The following is an 18871-nucleotide window of genomic DNA, read 5'->3' as shown; positions in this document are numbered from 1 at the left end:
GTGAGAAATACAACAACAAAAAAATCGATACTGGGAAGCAGAATCCAAAAAATCGTATGAAATGTTGTTTCCTACACATTCAGAACTCAACTGTATAGAAAAACACACATCGGTTAATTTTCAGTGGATAAAGCCTGTGTAACACCTGTGGGAATCTAGAGAATATTCTCCTTTTACTAACAATGTCTGTAGTGTTACCTTTGACAATTTAAAGTCAGCACAGAGACGGAGGAAGCTGCCCGCTGCTATTTTCAGGAAAATGACATTGTATATATTGGGAATTCATCCCTGAGCAATATTTTTCTATAAACAATGAAACTGGTTTTGTAGCATTATTGATTTGTTTTTTTGGTTTGTTTTTTATTAAAGTGGCTGTCTAGAGTCATGTGATTATACATCCTCTGAGAAGAAGTGTAACTGTAAGACATCTGAAACATAGAGGATGGTGGAACTTAAGAACTATTAAAACAGCACAGACTAAAGGCTCAAACTTACACGGGCAGACACCCTCTGGCCAATTAAAAGCAAAGCTCAGATTTTACGACCGCACAGACTTCTCCGTGTAGTTGGTGTCACACAAAATACTGCTAGGCATTATATCAACCCGCATTAAATGTAACTCTGACCTGTATTTCACCGCCTAGTGAAAAAGAGGAGAGATGAACACGAGCTTAGAGGAGAGACTGGCAGACGCGCTACGACACGTCCCAGGAGAACGAGGACTACATTGAAGTGCTAAGAATTATGGGACATGTAGGATTTTAATAGAAACTACTGCACAGCGGTGCGCCCGAGTATGGGTGAAATGCAGAGTACAATATTTAGTATTAATTCATTTAAAATGTAATTTTTGCTCATTATTTTTGGTAAATCATGACCAACTTTAACTGCAACAAGTTAGTACAATGGAATAGTGACAATATTCAGGCTGTAACTGTTGTTTGGGGATTCATTTTGACCTCCTGAATAAGTTCATGAACTAAAGTGGTGGCACTAAGATTACCTTATCTTTGTATCCTAGTAAACAAGTTTCAAAATATGTTTACATATGTTTTATCTGCTTTGTATGGATGTATTTCTTTAGTTTTTAATGAATCCAACCCATGCATTATTTTTTGTGGTTTGAGTTAATTCAGGTGTTTTCTTTTTGACAAACAGATAAAGAGCTCTATGGATGGCTGAAGTGTGTGAAAGGCCAGCCCCATGATCACAAACACCTCATGCCTACACAAATCATACCGGGCACAGGTATGAGAACAGCTTTGTATTTTTTTACATCAAGGTTATACTTTTCCACATTTGTGATGTAATATTGTGGCTTTACTGGCTAACTGTATGAAGCTACCAGACAACCACCAAACCAGTCAAAAGGTTTTTAGTTTTTTTTTCTAATGTGAAATGCAGCTGCAATCTCTCTTGCTTCTTCACTTTCATTCTGCTCCCCTGGAATAAAACAAGTTGTTTACAAATGACAGGTTTCAGTACTACACTTTACTCTTCCACAGAGTAATTGGGACATAAACAAATGTTAGATATTGATGTTTTTTAAATGAAAGTAATTTTTCTGTTTGTTTTTAATATTTCAGTGCTGACAGAGTTGGTCACATCGATGCACTCTCTGAGAGTCAAACACAACATCAAATCTTTCTGTGTCTGCACCAACAAGCAGAACACTCTCAAACTACCAGCAATCAATGGAGTCTCACAGGTACCGTACATGGGATACATGTGTTTCACTCAGCAACTTCATTTTCAGTGCTTATGCTATCACGTGACCCTTAAATGAATTTTTTATTCTTCATCACATTGTACTCATAATAAGCACAAGAGAAACTGGGTGCTTAGTGTCATAGAGGTTGCTTTGTAAAGCTGTAATTGGGTCTAAAAAATTTGACCCAACCGAACCCGAATAAAGCTAATTTATTATTCCTGACCCTGTTACAGCCCTTCACTATTCCCATCTGTGCACAAACACAGCTCAAGAACAAGTCATTCATATGTTTTCTAACATTTATTAATTTTTTGTGCAGTATTGATTTCATCTGTGTGTCATTTGAGACCTTTATTAGTGAGGATGCAGAAGGCAGCCCTCCTATTGTTATTCATTTTTTTCTTCCGTTGGTCGTTAACTCCTCTTACAATTCTTGTTAAAGTTAGGTTAATGCTAATGCTAGATTAATGCTAATGCTAGATTAATGCTAATGCCATATTAATGCTAAAGCTAAGTTAATGCTATTGCTAGCTTAGTGCCAATGTTAGGTAAAAGCTAATGCTTGGCTAATGTTAAAGCTCGGTTAATGCTAATGCTATTTTAATGCTAACTAATGCTAATACTACCTAATGTTATGCTTATGCTATTTTAAAGTTAGGCTAATTTAATGCTAGGTTAATACTAACGTTAGCTTAATGTAATGCTAGGTTAATGTTAATGCTAGGTTAGTGCTATTGCCAGGTTAATGTTATTGCCAGGTTATGCTAACCTTAGGTTATGCTAACCTTAGGTTATGCTAACCTTAGGTTAATGCTAAAGTTAAGTTAATGTCATGCTCATGCTAGCTAATTTTAAAGGGGACATATCATGCTAAATCCACTTTTTTAGCCCTTAAATGCATTTTGTTGTATATTTAGAGTGCTTAGAAGTACAGAAAAAAATCAAATTAGTCTCTTCAGGTGCTCCATTGATATCTTTATATTCTGTTTTGGTCATATTTTTCAATCTGTTTCGATTTTTCTATTCTCTATTACGTTTTTTGAACTATTACATCACAGTATTTGCAGCGGAACTGCCAAATTAGGACATCGACTCCAGGCCCAACACTTCGAGCAATCCGCCATTTTTATTTCTCGCTGTGATTTTGTAGTCCAAGTTCAAGGATGCAGAAGTTACGAGAGGATAAGTCAAAATGTTCAGTTGTTGGATGTAGTAACCCACACGCTTCATTACACCGTCTCCCAGCATCAGAACCTTTTCGAAGTGCCTAGTTGAGTTTTATTTTTCACAGAAATGTACCCACATCTGTGGGTAAGGTAATTTTTGTGTGCGCAAAGCACTTCAAGGATGACTGCTTCAGCAACCTCCGCCAGTATTGTTACGGCAGAATTTACGGTTGACCTCATTTGAGACATGATTCATTGCTCTGGTTGAATGATGGAATCCAGGAGAAGCATTGATGATTTTATATAAAAAAATGTTTATTCTAAACTAAGAAAAAAGGTACAAAATGGAACAAAGTGAAACAAAATTAGCGTCCGTCCAGGCGGACGTCCGAAGGAAGTGCCGCGCCCCGCTCCAACAGTTTCAAAGCTTAAGCTTTTTATACAGATAAGAAAAGGTCCCAACAGTGAGAGACAAAAGGGAGGGAGTCAGATGCCCATAGTGGCAATGTTGGAGGATGATGAAGATGTTATGAGAAGGTTTGGCTCCAGTCTTTATCTGTCTTGATAAGTGTGTACGTCAGTGTATGTCTGCAGAGATTCTGGCCTTGGCAGAGACTGTGCTGCACTGAGAATAATACGATCTGTACTGTTTAATCATGATTCAGCTGTTCAAAAGTGTAAAGATTAATGGAGTCGTCATGTATTAAAACATGACAAATTGTACACATGAACATACATTTGAGGATATGATGATGAATATAAAATTTGCCATGACATTCCCCACTTTTGGTCGCCTCAACGACCAAATCAAGAAACAAAATTATTATATTCATCATCATATCCTCAAATGTATGTTCATGTGTACAATTTGTCATGTTTTAATACATGACGACTCCATTAATCTTTACACTTTTGAACAGCTGAATCATGATTAAACAGTACAGATCGTATTATTCTCAGTGCAGCACAGTCTCTGCCAAGGCCAGAATCTCTGCAGACATACACTGACGTACACACTTATCAAGACAGATAAAGACTGGAGCCAAACCTTCTCATAACATCTTCATCATCCTCCAACATTGCCACTATGGGCATCTGACTCCCTCCCTTTTGTCTCTCACTGTTGGGACCTTTTCTTATCTGTATAAAAAGCTTAAGCTTTGAAACTGTTGGAGCGGGGCGCGGCACTTCCTTCGGACGTCCGCCTGGACGGACGCTAATTTTGTTTCACTTTGTTCCATTTTGTACCTTTTTTCTTAGTTTAGAATAAACATTTTTTTATATAAAATCATCAATGCTTCTCCTGGATTCCATCATTCAACCAGAGCAATGAATCATGTCTCAAATGAGGTCAACCGTAAATTCTGCCGTAACAGTATAAAGAAGGATTTGCCAAAAGACTTTGTCTGATTGAGGGGTCAACTCCTTCTATCTTTGGAGACTGTATTAAAATGCATTTTGTGATGTTAGCTTGGCGCTAGCATTAGCTCGGTGCTTGTGTTAGCTCACTTGTTAGGGTTCTGCAGGTTCATCATCTTCATTTTCATCTCGCTCCGCTGGGTCCAACTCTGGCTCGAACATGTAAGGCTGGATGGACAAGTCTTCTGTGGTTGACATTTTGTAAATAACGTGTGAATAAAAAGTTTATGCGCCGCTACATAGCCGTATCTCTTCTATCAAACTACAAAAATGGCCGAGCAGGGTGAAGTTGAACCGAGTGTCACCTGAAGAGGGGGCGGGGTATGGAGTGTCTCATTTGCATTTAAAGAGACAGCACCAAAACGAGTTGCTCTCAGAAGCACATCAGAAAAGGGGTAGAAAAGGGGTGGAGCTGTAATAATGAGGAATTCAGACCCAAGCATTGCAGTTCCGCTTTATATAGACCACAACTGTATGATTTATATCTAAAAAGAAAGGATTTAAAACCATGATATGTCCCCTTTAAGCTAATGTTAATGCTAATTTATGCTAATGATAGTTAATGTTAATGTTAATGCTAACTTAAGCTAATACAGTGCAATATGGGCCAGCACCTGCATCCTCACTTGCATTTTATTCAGGAAATGCAAATATTCTATTTATGTTTGTTTGCTTTGATGAAGACGGCAGTGGAACTCTTTTTTTGGTCTGTCCTGCAGGTTTTACAGAATGTGCTGAACCACAGTAACAAGCTGTCACTGGTAAAATCTGAGCCAGGTTCCCTGAAGAACTCGGACCAAGGAGGAACCAAGGCAGAAACAAATGGAGGGGCCGGCGATGGAGGAGGCAGCCCCAAAAGTGATGCAGGAAGCATGCCTGTTACACTCCCTGAGTCCCAGTCTCCTTTGCACTTTTTGGCTGACCTAGCTGAGCAGAAGTCTAGGGAGGAAAAGAAAGGTGAAAGGGCAAGACAAATGGGAAATCATTGTTGGGGTACATTTACCACGCCCTTAAATCAGGCTGTGTATTATCTAGGTATGAGCAGATTAGTCATATAATTGATAGATCATTGAGAAAATAGTCCTCTATGCTTGTGTGATTGTCATTATTTATTTATTTGAATGAAACAAGTTGAAATAAAAAGTAATGGACACATAAGCATAATTTTGACAGCTTATAATTTCACATAAATAAAAAATGTATCGCAATTGATGCAATTTTAAAAAAAAACTCGGATGTGCAGACGTTTCCCTGAATATACAAATATGGCACTGAATGTAGGAAGAGGGTCCACATTTCATGTTTTCCTTTGCAATTCTCACAATTTCAACTGGAAATGAAAATAAAAATTCAATTTGTTGCCCAGGACATACAAATGAATATGTATACACAGAGAGCCAGATTAGTTATTAAATCATGTCTGATAACGGTTAAGTTCTTTCGAAATTTGAGGATCCAAAATTTGTGGTTTTAAACTTGTTTAGTTATATTTGTAACAGTCATTTTTATCAGCATTTTTAAAGCCACTCTACCAGAGAGCACTAGTGTGCTGTCAACGTGTTTTGTGTTGTTGCATCTGAAGAGGCTCCTTCAAAATAATGTCTTTGGCTAAACTTTAGGCAGCAAAACTAACATAAATTGTCACGTTGACCTACAACTTTTAAATCAAAAAACTTTGTATCAAGCTTTTATGTTCTGTTTCTATATTTTTCCCTCAGAAAACAAGGAGTCAGCGTTGCCCACTAAATCTTTGAAAGAGGATAAGGAGGGGGACAGCCTGGAAGTGCTGCAGCAGTGCAAAGCCACTTCACTGGTGGCTAACAGCACAGAGCAGGGCTCCACGCTCAGAGATCTGCTCACCACCACAGCAGGAAAACTGAAGCTTGGCTCAACTGATGCTGGAATTGCCTTTGCACCTGTTTATTCTACTGCCTCACAGGTAAGCAACATGCCTGCATGATACAGTATGAAAAACATAGAACGAGCACAAATGTTGGCAAACGAAAGCAGATTTAATGTAATACAGTATGTCCATCAGTTTGTATATTTTCCAACAATGGTTTGTTTGCACACAGATTGGAAAGGGTGGAAAAACCATGCCAAACATCCTTGATGATATTATTGCCTCAGTAGTAGAAAATAAGATTCCCGCCACCCGCCAAAACATCACCAGCAAGCTGTCTATCAAGCAGGAGACGACCCTGCCTGGCAACAACAGCAGCAGCAGCCCCCCCAATCCAGCTGTTGCAGAGGATGCCAAAACAGACAAGAAGAAGTCAGCGCCCATCACCAAAGCAACCCCAATTTCTACCAGTCAGTTTCCCGACATTCCCCACAGCTGGTTAAACAATAGCCGCTTACTTTGGCTTAAAGATCACAGCAACCGCAAAAACTGGAAGCTGTTCAGAGAGAGTTGGAAACAAGGACAGGTCGGTATTCTTACCAGCAGCAGTGATGTACTGAATAGATGGATAATTTCATGGAAAGTGGTTGTTTTGGTGTTGTTGCAGCCTGTTTTGGTGTCAGGAATCCATAAACGACTAAATACCAGTTTGTGGAAGGCTGATTCCTTCAATCAGGAGTTTGCAGACCACCAGGGGGACCTGCTTAACTGTAAAGACCAGGTGGTGTCCAACTCTGGAATCAAGGAGTTCTGGGATGGTTTTGAGGATATCACCAGTAGGTTTTCACTGTACATGACATCGCTGTCACTTCTTTGATTCTAAAGCAGGGGTCACCAACCTTTCTGAAACTGTGAGCTACTTCATAGGTACTGTATAATCTGAAGGGATACCAGTTAGGAAAGCACTTCTTCAATATGACATTTTTATGGTTTCACATTAATTAGAGGGTAAGATAGCCCAGCAGTAACCTAAAAAGGTAGGAAATGTTGTTTTCAACATGAAATACTTTTTCTCCTTATCCATGCAATTGTTTCATTTTCATAAAATTTTATAGAAAACCCATCTTGCGTTTTTAAAAATATATCTTAAATGTATTCATTAATAAATATATATATTTATATATATACTGTATATATGTATATATATATATATATATACAGTATATCATATTATAAACTTTATACCACTTCCCACACACCAGATCGACAACATAAAAAATTGTCACAATGTTTCAGTGGTGGTAAACATTTAAAGATGGTTGATTTAATACTAAAACTTTGTCAGAGTATTTAACTGTCATTATTTACTAACTACATCCCTCACATGTATTTATCTTTGGGAGTTTGAATTCTGGAAAGTAAATCAGATTTTAGATGGAGCTCATTGGTGACTAGAGCACCTGAGGGCCCCTCACATGGCCCATGAGGGCTACCGGGTGCCCGCGGGCACCGTGTTGGTGATCCCTGCTCTAAAGACATAATATTTTTTCAATATGTCTGTCTAGTCTTGATAAGAACCATTAAATCTTATTCAGAGCGGCCCAAATCCAAAGATGGGGAAACAATGGTTTACAGACTGAAGGACTGGCCCTCAGGGGAGGAGTTCATGGCCCTCATGCCCTCAAGGTAAACATACGTGAACCACATTACATGGTTAGGTTCACCTGAATGCTTTTCTACATAATGCACAGTGGTACAGTCAGCTGAGTCACTTACTGATGATTGTTTATTTCAGGTACGATGATTTGATGAAGAACTTGCCGCTGCCTGAGTATTCTGACCCTGAGGGGAACCTGAACCTGGCTTCCCACCTGCCTTCTTTCTTTGTTAGGCCAGATCTGGGACCTCGACTTTGCTGTGCCTATGGTAGGACATTAATCTGGAAAATGAAGAAAAGGATTTAAAAATACCAAAACGGTTTCAAATCAAATGTAGCACCAGTTTAAAATTGCATATTAACTCTCACAGAAAAGCAATGCAGATTTTGCTCCTGAAAAAATGAAGTAATACATTTATTCTTTTGCTTAATTGTGACCATCATCAGCCCTATTCAGGGAAGGGTAAACCAGACTTGTTTGAAGGAAAATCATATGAAATAAGTGGTGGAGATACAAGGGACAGGGAGTTTGGGAGAGTAACAAAAAACAGAATGTAAGCAAAGCCATATTTTGTGCACCGTGGGTATAATGTGACACTGCGAAGGGTGAAGACTGCTGTGGGGGTGGAGTTAAAGAGATCATATGGGTGCATGTAGTAGTGCACTAAGAGCAAAGAGAAGAGGGCGGGGTCATCACTTCCACAAGCGGTGTTGAGGTGCGTTTTATGATGAGAGCCCCGCCCACTAAACAAACAAGATTCTGAGAGCCAGAGATTAATAATAAAATGCACATTATCTCCTCTCTCTCCTGTTTGCCACATGATGATGATATATTACTTTAATGGTCAGGGACGAAAGTTACGTATGCAACTACGGTTCTATGAATCCCGGATGACCGCCAGAGACGGTGCTTTAGAACTGGACATCTACGTCTCACATATGCACTGGTCGAGCACCTATACCAACAAAGTCACCTGTGACTCCCGAGTGACCCCCGGAGTCTATAAGTTCCGGTGTCACCGGTGGATCTTTTCCTCAGGAATTTTCTCGCGAAACCACTGTGATTCCAAGTGACTGAACGCTCTGGCAGTCATCCGGGATTCATAGAACCGTAGTTACATACGTAACTTTCGTTCTATTTCATCCCTACTGACCGCCAGAGGCGGTGCTTTAGCACTGGATGATCAATGTCAACAGTGTCATGAGGAATCCAGACACCTACCTCACATAGTGGATGTTGAGTGATTGATGGCCAAGACCGCTTCCAAAGGAGGCGGCGTAGCCACGTTGACCCTGTAGAGTCTGGTGAAGGTGCTTGGCGAGGTCCATGAGGCTGCAGCACAAACTGCTTCAATGGGTACTCCCTTCAGGGAAGCCCACGAAGTAGAGACACTCCTTGTTGAGTGACATCTCAACCTGGATGGTGGAGGGAGAGCACTAGCCGTGTAGGCGTCCTCCACCCAATGGGATAGCCTCTGTTTTGACAGGGCCCTGCCCTGCCTAGGGCCGCCGTAGCAGACAAACAGCTGGCCACATCGGCGAATGCTCGATGTAGCGTAAATGTAAGTCTCCAGGTCCCGAACTGGACACAGCAGTTCTGACACCCCTTCTGATGCTGGTACTAAGCGTGCCAACCGGATCGGCTGAATAACGTACGAGGGTGACAACACCTTTGGGAGAAAGGCCATGTTCGACCTCAACGTGACCCCACCCCCTTCAGGGTGCCACCTCAAACATGTGTCCTCCACTGAAAGGGCATGTAGCTCTCCAACCCGCTTAGCCGAGACAATGGCTAAGAGAAACGCGGTTTTCGCCGACACCCACTTGAGCTCCACTTGTGCCAAGGGTTCGAAGGGATGTCGACCCAGCACCTCAAGTACCAGGGGCAGGTCCCATTTCCAGGGCCCTCTGAATCCTCGGAGGCCGAAGCCTTAAGGCCCCTTTTAGGAAGTGGGTCACCCACCAATGGGAGCCCACTGTGGCCGAGTCCACCAGAGCATACCTGCTGGAAATCGCGGCAACAAAGACCTTCAGCGTGAACTGCGAGCAGCCCCTATCCAGGAGGGACTGAAGAAACCCCAGGATAGCAGTCACTGGGCAGTGTACAGGGTCCAGTTGCCTGTCTGCACACCAAGCGGAGAACATCTTGAGCTTGTTCTCATATTGCGTTCGGGTGGATGGTGCCAACGCGTTCAGGATGGTGGCTCTTACAGCATCGTTGCAGTCATTCAGCAGTGGGTAGGCCCCTGCAATGGCCAGGCCCATAGTTGGAGACACAACGCGTCGGGGTGCCAGATCTGACCCCTCAGCTGCGAGAGGAGATCTCTCCTGCTGGGGAGGCCCATGGCTGACGACAACAGAGCCTGCACAGCAGAGGAGCCACCGAGGAGCCACCAGCAGCAGGCGGTGGCCCTGCTCGGAGACCCTGTGTAGTGTTGGCAGGATCAAGGGCAGAGGGGGAAAAGCGTAGAGCAACCATTGTGGCCAATCGTGTGCGAGGGCGTCCTGCCCGAGTGGGCTGGAGGTCTCCGTCCAAGAGAACCAGAGGGGGCAGTGGGTCGCCTCCTCCGGGGTGCCTCCCCGAAAAGTTCCCAGAGGTGTTGTACCACCTCGGGGTGGAGCCACCATTCGCCAGGTGGGGGTCCCCTTCGAGAGAGGAAATCCGCCACTTTGTTCTGTTTCCCTGGCACATGCATTGCTCTCAGGCTGGCCAGCCGGGGAACAGCCCAGCATAAGAGACACTCTGTCACTCGAAGTAACTGCCGTGACCTGGTGCCACCCTGGTGGTTTATTTGTGCCACTGCCGACATGTTGTCCGACCGGACTAGGACGTGCTTCCCGTCCATGAAGGGCATAAAATCTTCCAGGGCTAGGTGAATCGCTCGCAGATGCTGATGCTGTCCTGGGCTGACCACGGGGCTCGCACTGTTCGCTTCTGCCAGACGGCGCCCCACCCTGCCGGGCAAGTGTCCACCGTCACCGTCTCCCTGCGGGACGGAATGGCGCCCAGGGCCACACCCCCTATCAGAAATGACCTCTCCCCCCACAGGGTGAGAGATCGGGCGCACCTCCAGATATGGCCATATCTGGAAAGGACGAAGAGCTAGCGGGCCCAGGGGAATGACCCGTGATACCGCTGTAAGCTTGCCTGCTCGACGCAGGAACTGAACGTAAGACAGTGTCCTGCCTATCCTGAAATGGGACCGAGAGGAGAGGATGTCTACCCGTCCAGCTGCCAAGCTTGCTGTCATGGTGATCGCATTCATGTGACAGCTGACAATCGGTCGACCTTGGCTGCCAGCTTATTACCCCTAGGTCTCTTGGCCCTTTGCGCCACTTCGGCTGGTCGTTTGACTGCTGGGACCTGGCAGGGGAGAAGCGGGTCGGCCAGGGGGGTGTTGGCCGCTTCCGAGGCCTGCTACACCTCTCTCAGCCTGGCCATGTGTACTGACCATGGCATGTAGCCACAGTTCATGCACAAGTCCTCGGATAAGCCTGTCTTCACAGCCGGAGCTAGATGGGCTCTAAGTGCCTCGTTAGCATGAGCGGGAGCGCTGCTGCTAACGAACCGCTACTGAAAGGAAAATGACAGCCGCTGTTGCGAATAACGCCGACCGAGGCTGCAATCGCCTCGTTAGCTCAAGCGAGAACACTGCTGCTAACCGAGGAAAAAACAACAAAGCGACAGCCGAGGCTGTGATTAACACTTACCGGGGCCGCAATCACCTTGTCGGCTTGAGTGAGAGCACTGCTGCTAACTGAGGGCTAACCTCTTATAGGCCAAAACTGCGGCCAAAACAACATAAAGCGACAGCCGAAGCTGTGAAAAACACTGACTGGGGCTGCAATCGCACGTTAGCTCGAGCGAAGGCTCTGCTGCTAACTGCTAACCCAGCGACGGTCAAGGCAGCGCGGAAAATAAGCCGGTTGTACGATACCGTATTACGGCGTCTCCTCCAGTCCCCTAAAGGGCGAACACAGGCTCGAAGTTCCAACCTGTAAAGGTTGTGGGGCTGCCGACACCACGTTCGTTCCGGGTCTTCCTTTCCACGATCTTCACTGGACTAACGTACAAGCGACCGTATGGGCGCAAGAAAATTCAAAGGAAAAGATCCTCCAGTGGACTCCGGGGGGGTCACTCGGAGGTCACAGGTGACTGTGTTGGTATAGGTGCTCAACCAGTGCATATGTGAGACGTAGATATCCAGTGCTAAAGCACCACCTCTGGCGGTCAGTAGAGATGAAATGGAACATATTTGCTGTGAAACAATGAGCATGTTATTTTGATGAAACTGGTCTTCTTTCTAACTGATGACTGCTGCGTGCGTCAGGCTGCTGTCAGAGCGCCCTTGTTCAGTTTATGGCCCCGTTCTTATTTAGAAGCGTGTGAATGAGTGCCAGTATTATTAATTAAAGGTTTGTTTTGTTTAGTTTTAATCAACCAATTCTGTCTATTGTTCCAGGTGTGGCAGCTTCTCAGGACCAGGACTTTGGGACAGCCAACCTCCATGTGGAGGTCTCAGATGTGGTGTCTGTTTTAGTCTATGTTGGAGTTGCCAAAGGCAATGGAGTCCTGTCTAAAACTGGTGAGACACGTGCAAATGAAGAACCAAACCACAGCTGATGGTGATGAGCAAGAGACGGAAAAACTTAACCAAACTAACCAAAGCAATCTTAGTTTGAAAGCAGGGGTAAACAAAGATAAACATTTAATTTAGAAAGAAATCAACCAGTACATAAAGGATGTCAGTCAGAAGGAAAGTGATAATGATGATGATGATGTTCTGTAGGGTAACTTTGAATAGTAACTGTTGTGCTTAAAAAGACATCACTTTGTTTGTGCCGTTTTTATTAATTTTCAGTTGAAATGAAAGTAGGATGTGTCTAAACACTAGGGCTGGGCGATATGGATTTTTTTTTTTTTTTTTCTCAAAATGGTGATATACGATATAAATCTCGATAATTTTAGTTCAAATGAAGTCTCACCAAAACAACAATTCTGGGTTAAATTTGCTAATGCACAATGCCACACAGGCACATTTATTAACAGAATTGTGGCTTTTTCTCCTCTAAGGGACAGCACGTATGAGTGAGTTCTGTAGTGTGGATTGTTTGGGGGAAGGTCTGGGTTAGGACGCACTCAGAAATTCATCTAACTGTGATTTCTTCTGTTCAGAGAAATAGTGAAAGAAGCAACTCCTAAAATGACTTTCTTGATACGAAATAAGATAGAATATATATATACCGATGTAGGCAATTTTTCTTTATCACAAATATAGAAAACTCAATATATCTTGAATCTCGATATATTGCCCGGGCCTACCACACACCTCTATTTAGTTTCTGTGAGGTGGGTTATATTAAATTAATAATATTTTTTTTAAAAAGCACTAGGCAACAACCTTTGGTGCACCCCTGATAATACAGAAACTGTGGGAGATAGAGAGGAAAATATCATTATTTTGAATTTGTTTCAATGAATATTTTGGTAGAGGGTGGGTTTTAATAATAATACATTTAATTCTCAGCGTCTTTGGTCTAATAGCAAAGTGTCTGATTGCAGGAGTGTTGAAGAGACTAGAAGAAGAGGATCTAGATGATGGAGTTCGAAAAAGGTTAAAAGACTCGAGTGAAACACCGGGGGCGCTGTGGCACATCTACCTCAACAGAGACATGGAAAAAGTCCGCGAGTTCCTTCACAAGGTTCGCACTCAGGCGCACATGCAACAAATATTCAAGAAAATCTAAACATTTACTGCAATTTTTCTGTTTTTTACTTTCCCAAACCTGGCCGTAGCTGTGTAAGGAGCAGGGATTGGACATATCACGAGACCAGGACCCAGTGAGAGAGCACGGCTGGTACCTGAGCAGGAAGCAGCGGCAGCAGCTGATGGAAGACTATGGAGTTCAAGGCTGGACTGTGGTTCAATTCCTGGGAGACTCTGTGCTGATCCCTGCAGGAGCCATGCACCAGGTAACATCACTGTGCATATATTAGGGCTGAGCAATATGGACCAACCTTCATATCTAGATATTTTTCCTCAAAATGGCAATTTACAATATTGAGTTTTTTAACACAATAAAGTACGTTCTGCATTCAATTTTCTGATGCAAAATGCCAGACAGGCACATTTATTAACAAACAGCTGCTCAATATGTGACACTTTTTCTCCTCTAAGGGACAGCACGTGTAAGTGAGTTCTGTGAGTGGCTTGTTTAGGGGAAGGTCTGGGTTATAATGCACTCAATAATCCATCTAACTGTGCTTTTATGTTGTTCTGAGAAGTAGTGAAGCAGCGACCGTAAAACACTGTAACTCCGCTGATATTTGCTCAAACTGAGAAATTCCACCAGTTTCTAAAATCTAAAGAGTTGTTCTTTACAGCCAGTATGTGTTATTACAATACATTCACTCACATTATTAAAGATGCTGCTTTGTTTTGATGAAATTGTCACAGACGAGGAAAAGAGACACTAAAGTCCACATGGATAGAAAGAGACTTAATTCCCTCTGAGTCTAGACCTCATTACCTCCTGTGTCCAGACAGAATAAAGCTCAGAGTTAAACTTTCACAGTTATTTATTGAAGTGTATCTTTCATGATTATTTAATATTCTGTAGTACTGATTTCAGATTGTTTGTCTTTGTTATAAAGAGTGAAATTAGTTTTTAAATCTTACGGACGACAACAACTTTTATATCTACTATATTGTATTTTGCCGTTACAAGGTAGATTCAAGAAAATGTTGAGTACTTTGATTATGTCGAGGTCGGCCCAAGTGTCTCTTTTTTTGGAAATCACAATATGGTCACCTTATTTACATTGCATCTCCTGCTTTCCTCCGTCAGGTCCAAAACCTCCACAGCTGTGTCCAGGTCATCAATGACTTTGTGTCTCCTGAGCATGTGGCCTGTTCCTTCCACCTGACTCAGGAGCTGCGACCCAACCAGGAGGAGAACAATTATGAAGACAAACTGCAGGTGAGTCCATTTCCACCACATCTGAATCTGCAACAGCACAGTTGTGTAACTGCTGAGTCATGCTGGAGCCTTCTGCAGCAAATACTATTTTTGCTGGAAACCAGAGCTGTGCTGTAGCAATTTAATAAAAATCAGCCCATGCAGGACAGGGAGAAGTGCATAGACACAAAATAAAATGTCCAGATTATTTTCAAAATAAAATACTCCGTGTTCAAGGCGGATTGCAATTCCATCCGTTGATCGAGGTCACCCCTGGTAGAGGAAAACACAGACCTCGCGGGGCCTCCTGTGAACCCATTTTAGACACTATCCAAAAACCGAGCACATATTCGGACTCAGGGGAATGAAACCTGTCTGCTGATACCACACATTCGACAAAAAGAACACTTTTTTTACGGCTCTAGCACAATTCGGAGTGTAGCCAAAAACCAAGCACATATTCGGACTCGGAGGGGACCAGACCTTTACGTTGATACCATGTTTGGCCCAATCCGAGCACTTTTAAAATATATTTAAAAATAAATATTGTACATATATATATATGAGATATCAGAATTCCTTTATTAATCCCAGGGGAAAATTGCTTAAGGCTGTAACAGGCAGCATGCACGGTGGCGCATGCGCACTTTGACTTAAGGTAAAAAAAATTATATATATATATATATATCACGAGATTACACGTGAATTTGTGGGATCTCCTGAGTCCTTGCTGCAACAGACGCGGTGGGGATTGAGGGACAGCCGATTACGCTGCAGTTACACAGGGGAGCAGTTATGGCTCTAGCGGATCCAAGTCATATACTTCCTACAGACAGGTTTTAATGCTGTTTGTTGGTTCTTTCCCTCAGGTGAAGAACATCCTGTATCACTGTGTAAAGGAGGCGGTGAGCGCCCTCAGAAAAGGTGACGAAGAGGAGAACTCCTAACCTTCATCCACTCTGAATAATTTCAGACCAACACAATAGCAGAGAGAGCATCAGTCAGTCTGTGATGGAGAAATGACGCTGCGAGCAGCTTTTCCACTGACTGCGCTGGAACTTCAGAGGCAGGTGCTGTTTGTCCTCCTTTAATGCGCTGCAGGTTTCAGCAAATCTAGAACAAATGGTAGCTGTAGAGGAAACACTAGGACACAATCCACAGCATCACCAGCAACATCAGGACCGCGTGTTTAATAAACCAGGACAACAAAGATTTGCTCCTGGCAGCAGTCGGTGCTTCACCCTCGTCTATTCTCCGTCTTCGTCTTTGTCAACATTTGATTTACAACCATGCTGTTTATTCCTTTGTGAAGATGTAATTATTTTATAAATACAAAACAAAAAAACCTACATGTAAATGTGAGATGTACAGTTTGTACTTCTCTGTGTTTCTGATGGAAGACAGATTAGCACACAAACACACCAGATAATGCCTGTTACCTAAAGAAATGTTGATACTTTACGGTCCACATGCCATACATGTATTTTCTAAAAAAAAAAAAAAAAAACAACTGCCAAACTCTTGTTAAGACTGTAAAGTTGTGTAATATAAATGACAAAATGGCTTGTAAACTTTAGCATTTCTTGACAAAAAATAGCTTTTCAGACATTTATAAAAAAAAATTAAAAAAGTAACTTATTGAAGAAAAAAATTATGTTGTTTTTGTTCAAATTTACTACAGTAATCTTTTGACTTGATAAAATAATAAAAAACAATGTGTAAATATATACATATATACATTCACTGAGGTATTTTTTTAAAACACGCCTTGCTCAATTTCAAATTTTAAAAAAGTGCAAATGTCACAAAAAGCTTTGTACATTGAAGTTCAAAAGGGTTTTACATTTTCCATTAAAATGGATTTATTAAAAGTGTGCCTGTTTCATTCACCTTTTGTTTCTTTCTGCAGAGGCTCCTTTTTATATTTATAATGTTTGGGGGTAACGTGTTATAAAGTTAGAGTAACCATATTACCTTTTATGGGTAATGAAGTCAAGTAACACGCTACATTTAAAATATTGATAAGCAAACTACTTTCCTGTGGACACACGCACACACACATCAGTACCGCCCTCATCACTGGTGAGGTAACTGATATATACTGCATATATATATATATATATATATACACACACACACACACACACACATTTCTCTTTTTATTAATTTGAATTGATTCCACATGGAAGGCAAACATTAGGTTTATCATGTTTCTTTGCATGGTGAGTATAACGTAGTATTTATTTCAGTTTATCCTATTTAATTTAAAATAATTTCCTTTTAAAATAAGGAAACATGGCATTATTACACCGTCGCACGCAACATATTCTTTATTTACACACTTTTTAAAAGGTAAAGAATTCCAGAATACATCACCAAAGCAGGAAATGAGAACCATGAAACCAGCGGTTGTGCCATGACACGAAACCTAGAAAACTGCAAATTTAGTATAACTTAAAATTTTAGCCATGAATAAAATTTCTGATACATTGAGTGATATTGTTTAAAAACAACACTTTAAAAAAGTGAACGAAGCCAAATAGCGGCTAAAGGCAGCGTTTGTATTTTATGTTTCACCGTTAGCGCTAAACGTTAGCACTAAACATTAGCGCTTACTGACAAAATGTGAGCACTCGTTACCTTAGCTTCAAAACGCCTTTGTTAATCCTACGACTTTAAACCAAGAAGAAACAGAAACACCGTTTAAGATATTAGAGCATGCTAAACTTTGCACTTCAGTGTTTGTATTCATATTTCTTTAGCAGTTCTAAGCAGGGCTGCACAAACCTGGTTTTCAGGCCAGATTCTGGGGTCCTCATTTTTAAAAACATTTTTTTAGCTGAGGATCTCAGTAGTATGGTTGCAAAGGGGCGTCAACTATCTGGCAAATTTCCACGGGAACTCAGGAATTTCGGCAATATTCAAAAAATAAACTTTTCATGGAAATTATTAATATTAAGCAGAAATTGAAGAAAAAAATCAAGTAATTCACGAATCAAATATTTATTTAACAGTTTTATTTGGAAGTACAACTTTACAATTATTCAAGTGGAGTTCCATTGATTTTGTCACAAATTCAATTAAACTCTAGAATATTTGCAGAGGTTCTCAATTTTCTGCTTGTATAACTCGATGGAAGTCATTTTTACTCTGACATTGTTAATAGAAACCTCATTTTCCGAAATCCTGATCAACCCTCAAATTATTTGACAAAATGTCCCCAAAATAAATGAATATTGTAACTGCGTGTCAACTATTGCTTGGATATTGTCAATGCCTTGTATGTTACATACTATTATATTGTGTATATTATCACTACGACCCACTTCAGATCAAACGTATCTGTATTTGGCCCCTGAACTAAAGCAATTCTTCATAAAGATTGCATCAACTTGTGCTTTGAGCAGCCTACTGCTGCACTAATGGACATGAGGACACACACACTGCTACGCACACGTGGACACAGTCTTTGTGTAGCCAACGTGAGGGGGAGGGGGCGTGGTGTCTGACAGAGGTCTCCTCCTGTCAAAGTGAACCACAGGTGATTATTTTTCCTCAAGACTTTTCTGAAGACCCAAAGTTCAAATGCTTCACTCATTTTCTTCCACATTTTCCCGCTTCCGCACAACAGGGTTGTCGGTTAAAAACCCCAAAGAAACGTATTTTATTTGTTTAGTTTGAAGGGGTTTAGAGTTGGTAAATGCTTTATTAGATCATCGTATAGGCTTATTTTAACTGTTGACTCAAAGGACTACATTCAGCTTTACTCATAGAGCTGAAGATCTTTGCCCGACCCGGTTCAATATTAACGTATAAAGGACTCTTCCTTGAGCTGTGTGCGTGTGCAGATTAGAAAAGTGTTGGGTCAAACTTTTGAGGCCAGATTACAGCTTTAATAGATTTACTATTTGACTCTGAACAGTGCTGGGCTGCAGGATCCAAGTTTGAAACTAGACTGTAAAACAAAAAGGTTAATGCTTTGATTCTCAGTTTGCTCAAATAAATGCCCCCCCCCCCAAAAAAAAAAATGAAAGAAAGAAAAAGCATACTAGTAACATAAGTGAAGGTCTGTCAGGATTTGGGGATGTGGTCCATATACGTGTGTTCTACAATAA

At 41.7% G+C, this 18871-nt stretch overlaps 1 protein-coding gene across 2 annotated transcripts in view; it reads left to right on the top strand.

Moving 5' to 3' along the window:
• Window positions 1-16311, top strand: part of jmjd1cb (jumonji domain containing 1Cb) — a 144986-nt gene extending 128675 nt beyond the window's left edge. For both annotated transcript variants that reach the window (XM_028475532.1, XM_028475533.1), the window contains 13 exons: window positions 1159-1248; window positions 1587-1708; window positions 5016-5253; window positions 6015-6235; window positions 6372-6725; window positions 6807-6975; window positions 7735-7825; window positions 7935-8065; window positions 12260-12382; window positions 13360-13499; window positions 13594-13770; window positions 14646-14777; window positions 15626-16311. In XM_028475532.1, the coding sequence (XP_028331333.1) occupies window positions 1159-1248; window positions 1587-1708; window positions 5016-5253; window positions 6015-6235; window positions 6372-6725; window positions 6807-6975; window positions 7735-7825; window positions 7935-8065; window positions 12260-12382; window positions 13360-13499; window positions 13594-13770; window positions 14646-14777; window positions 15626-15703 (2066 nt within the window). In that variant the 3' untranslated portion in view covers window positions 15704-16311. The remainder of the gene's footprint in view (window positions 1-1158; window positions 1249-1586; window positions 1709-5015; window positions 5254-6014; window positions 6236-6371; window positions 6726-6806; window positions 6976-7734; window positions 7826-7934; window positions 8066-12259; window positions 12383-13359; window positions 13500-13593; window positions 13771-14645; window positions 14778-15625) is intronic.
• Window positions 16312-18871: the final 2560 nt, after the last annotated feature.

Source organism: Gouania willdenowi, chromosome 19, assembly GCF_900634775.1.
Source record: "Gouania willdenowi chromosome 19, fGouWil2.1, whole genome shotgun sequence".
Lineage (NCBI taxonomy): Eukaryota > Metazoa > Chordata > Actinopteri > Blenniiformes > Gobiesocidae > Gouania > Gouania willdenowi.
Note: the sequence above shows the minus strand (reverse complement) of the source record. Positions and strands in the feature narration are given on the sequence as shown.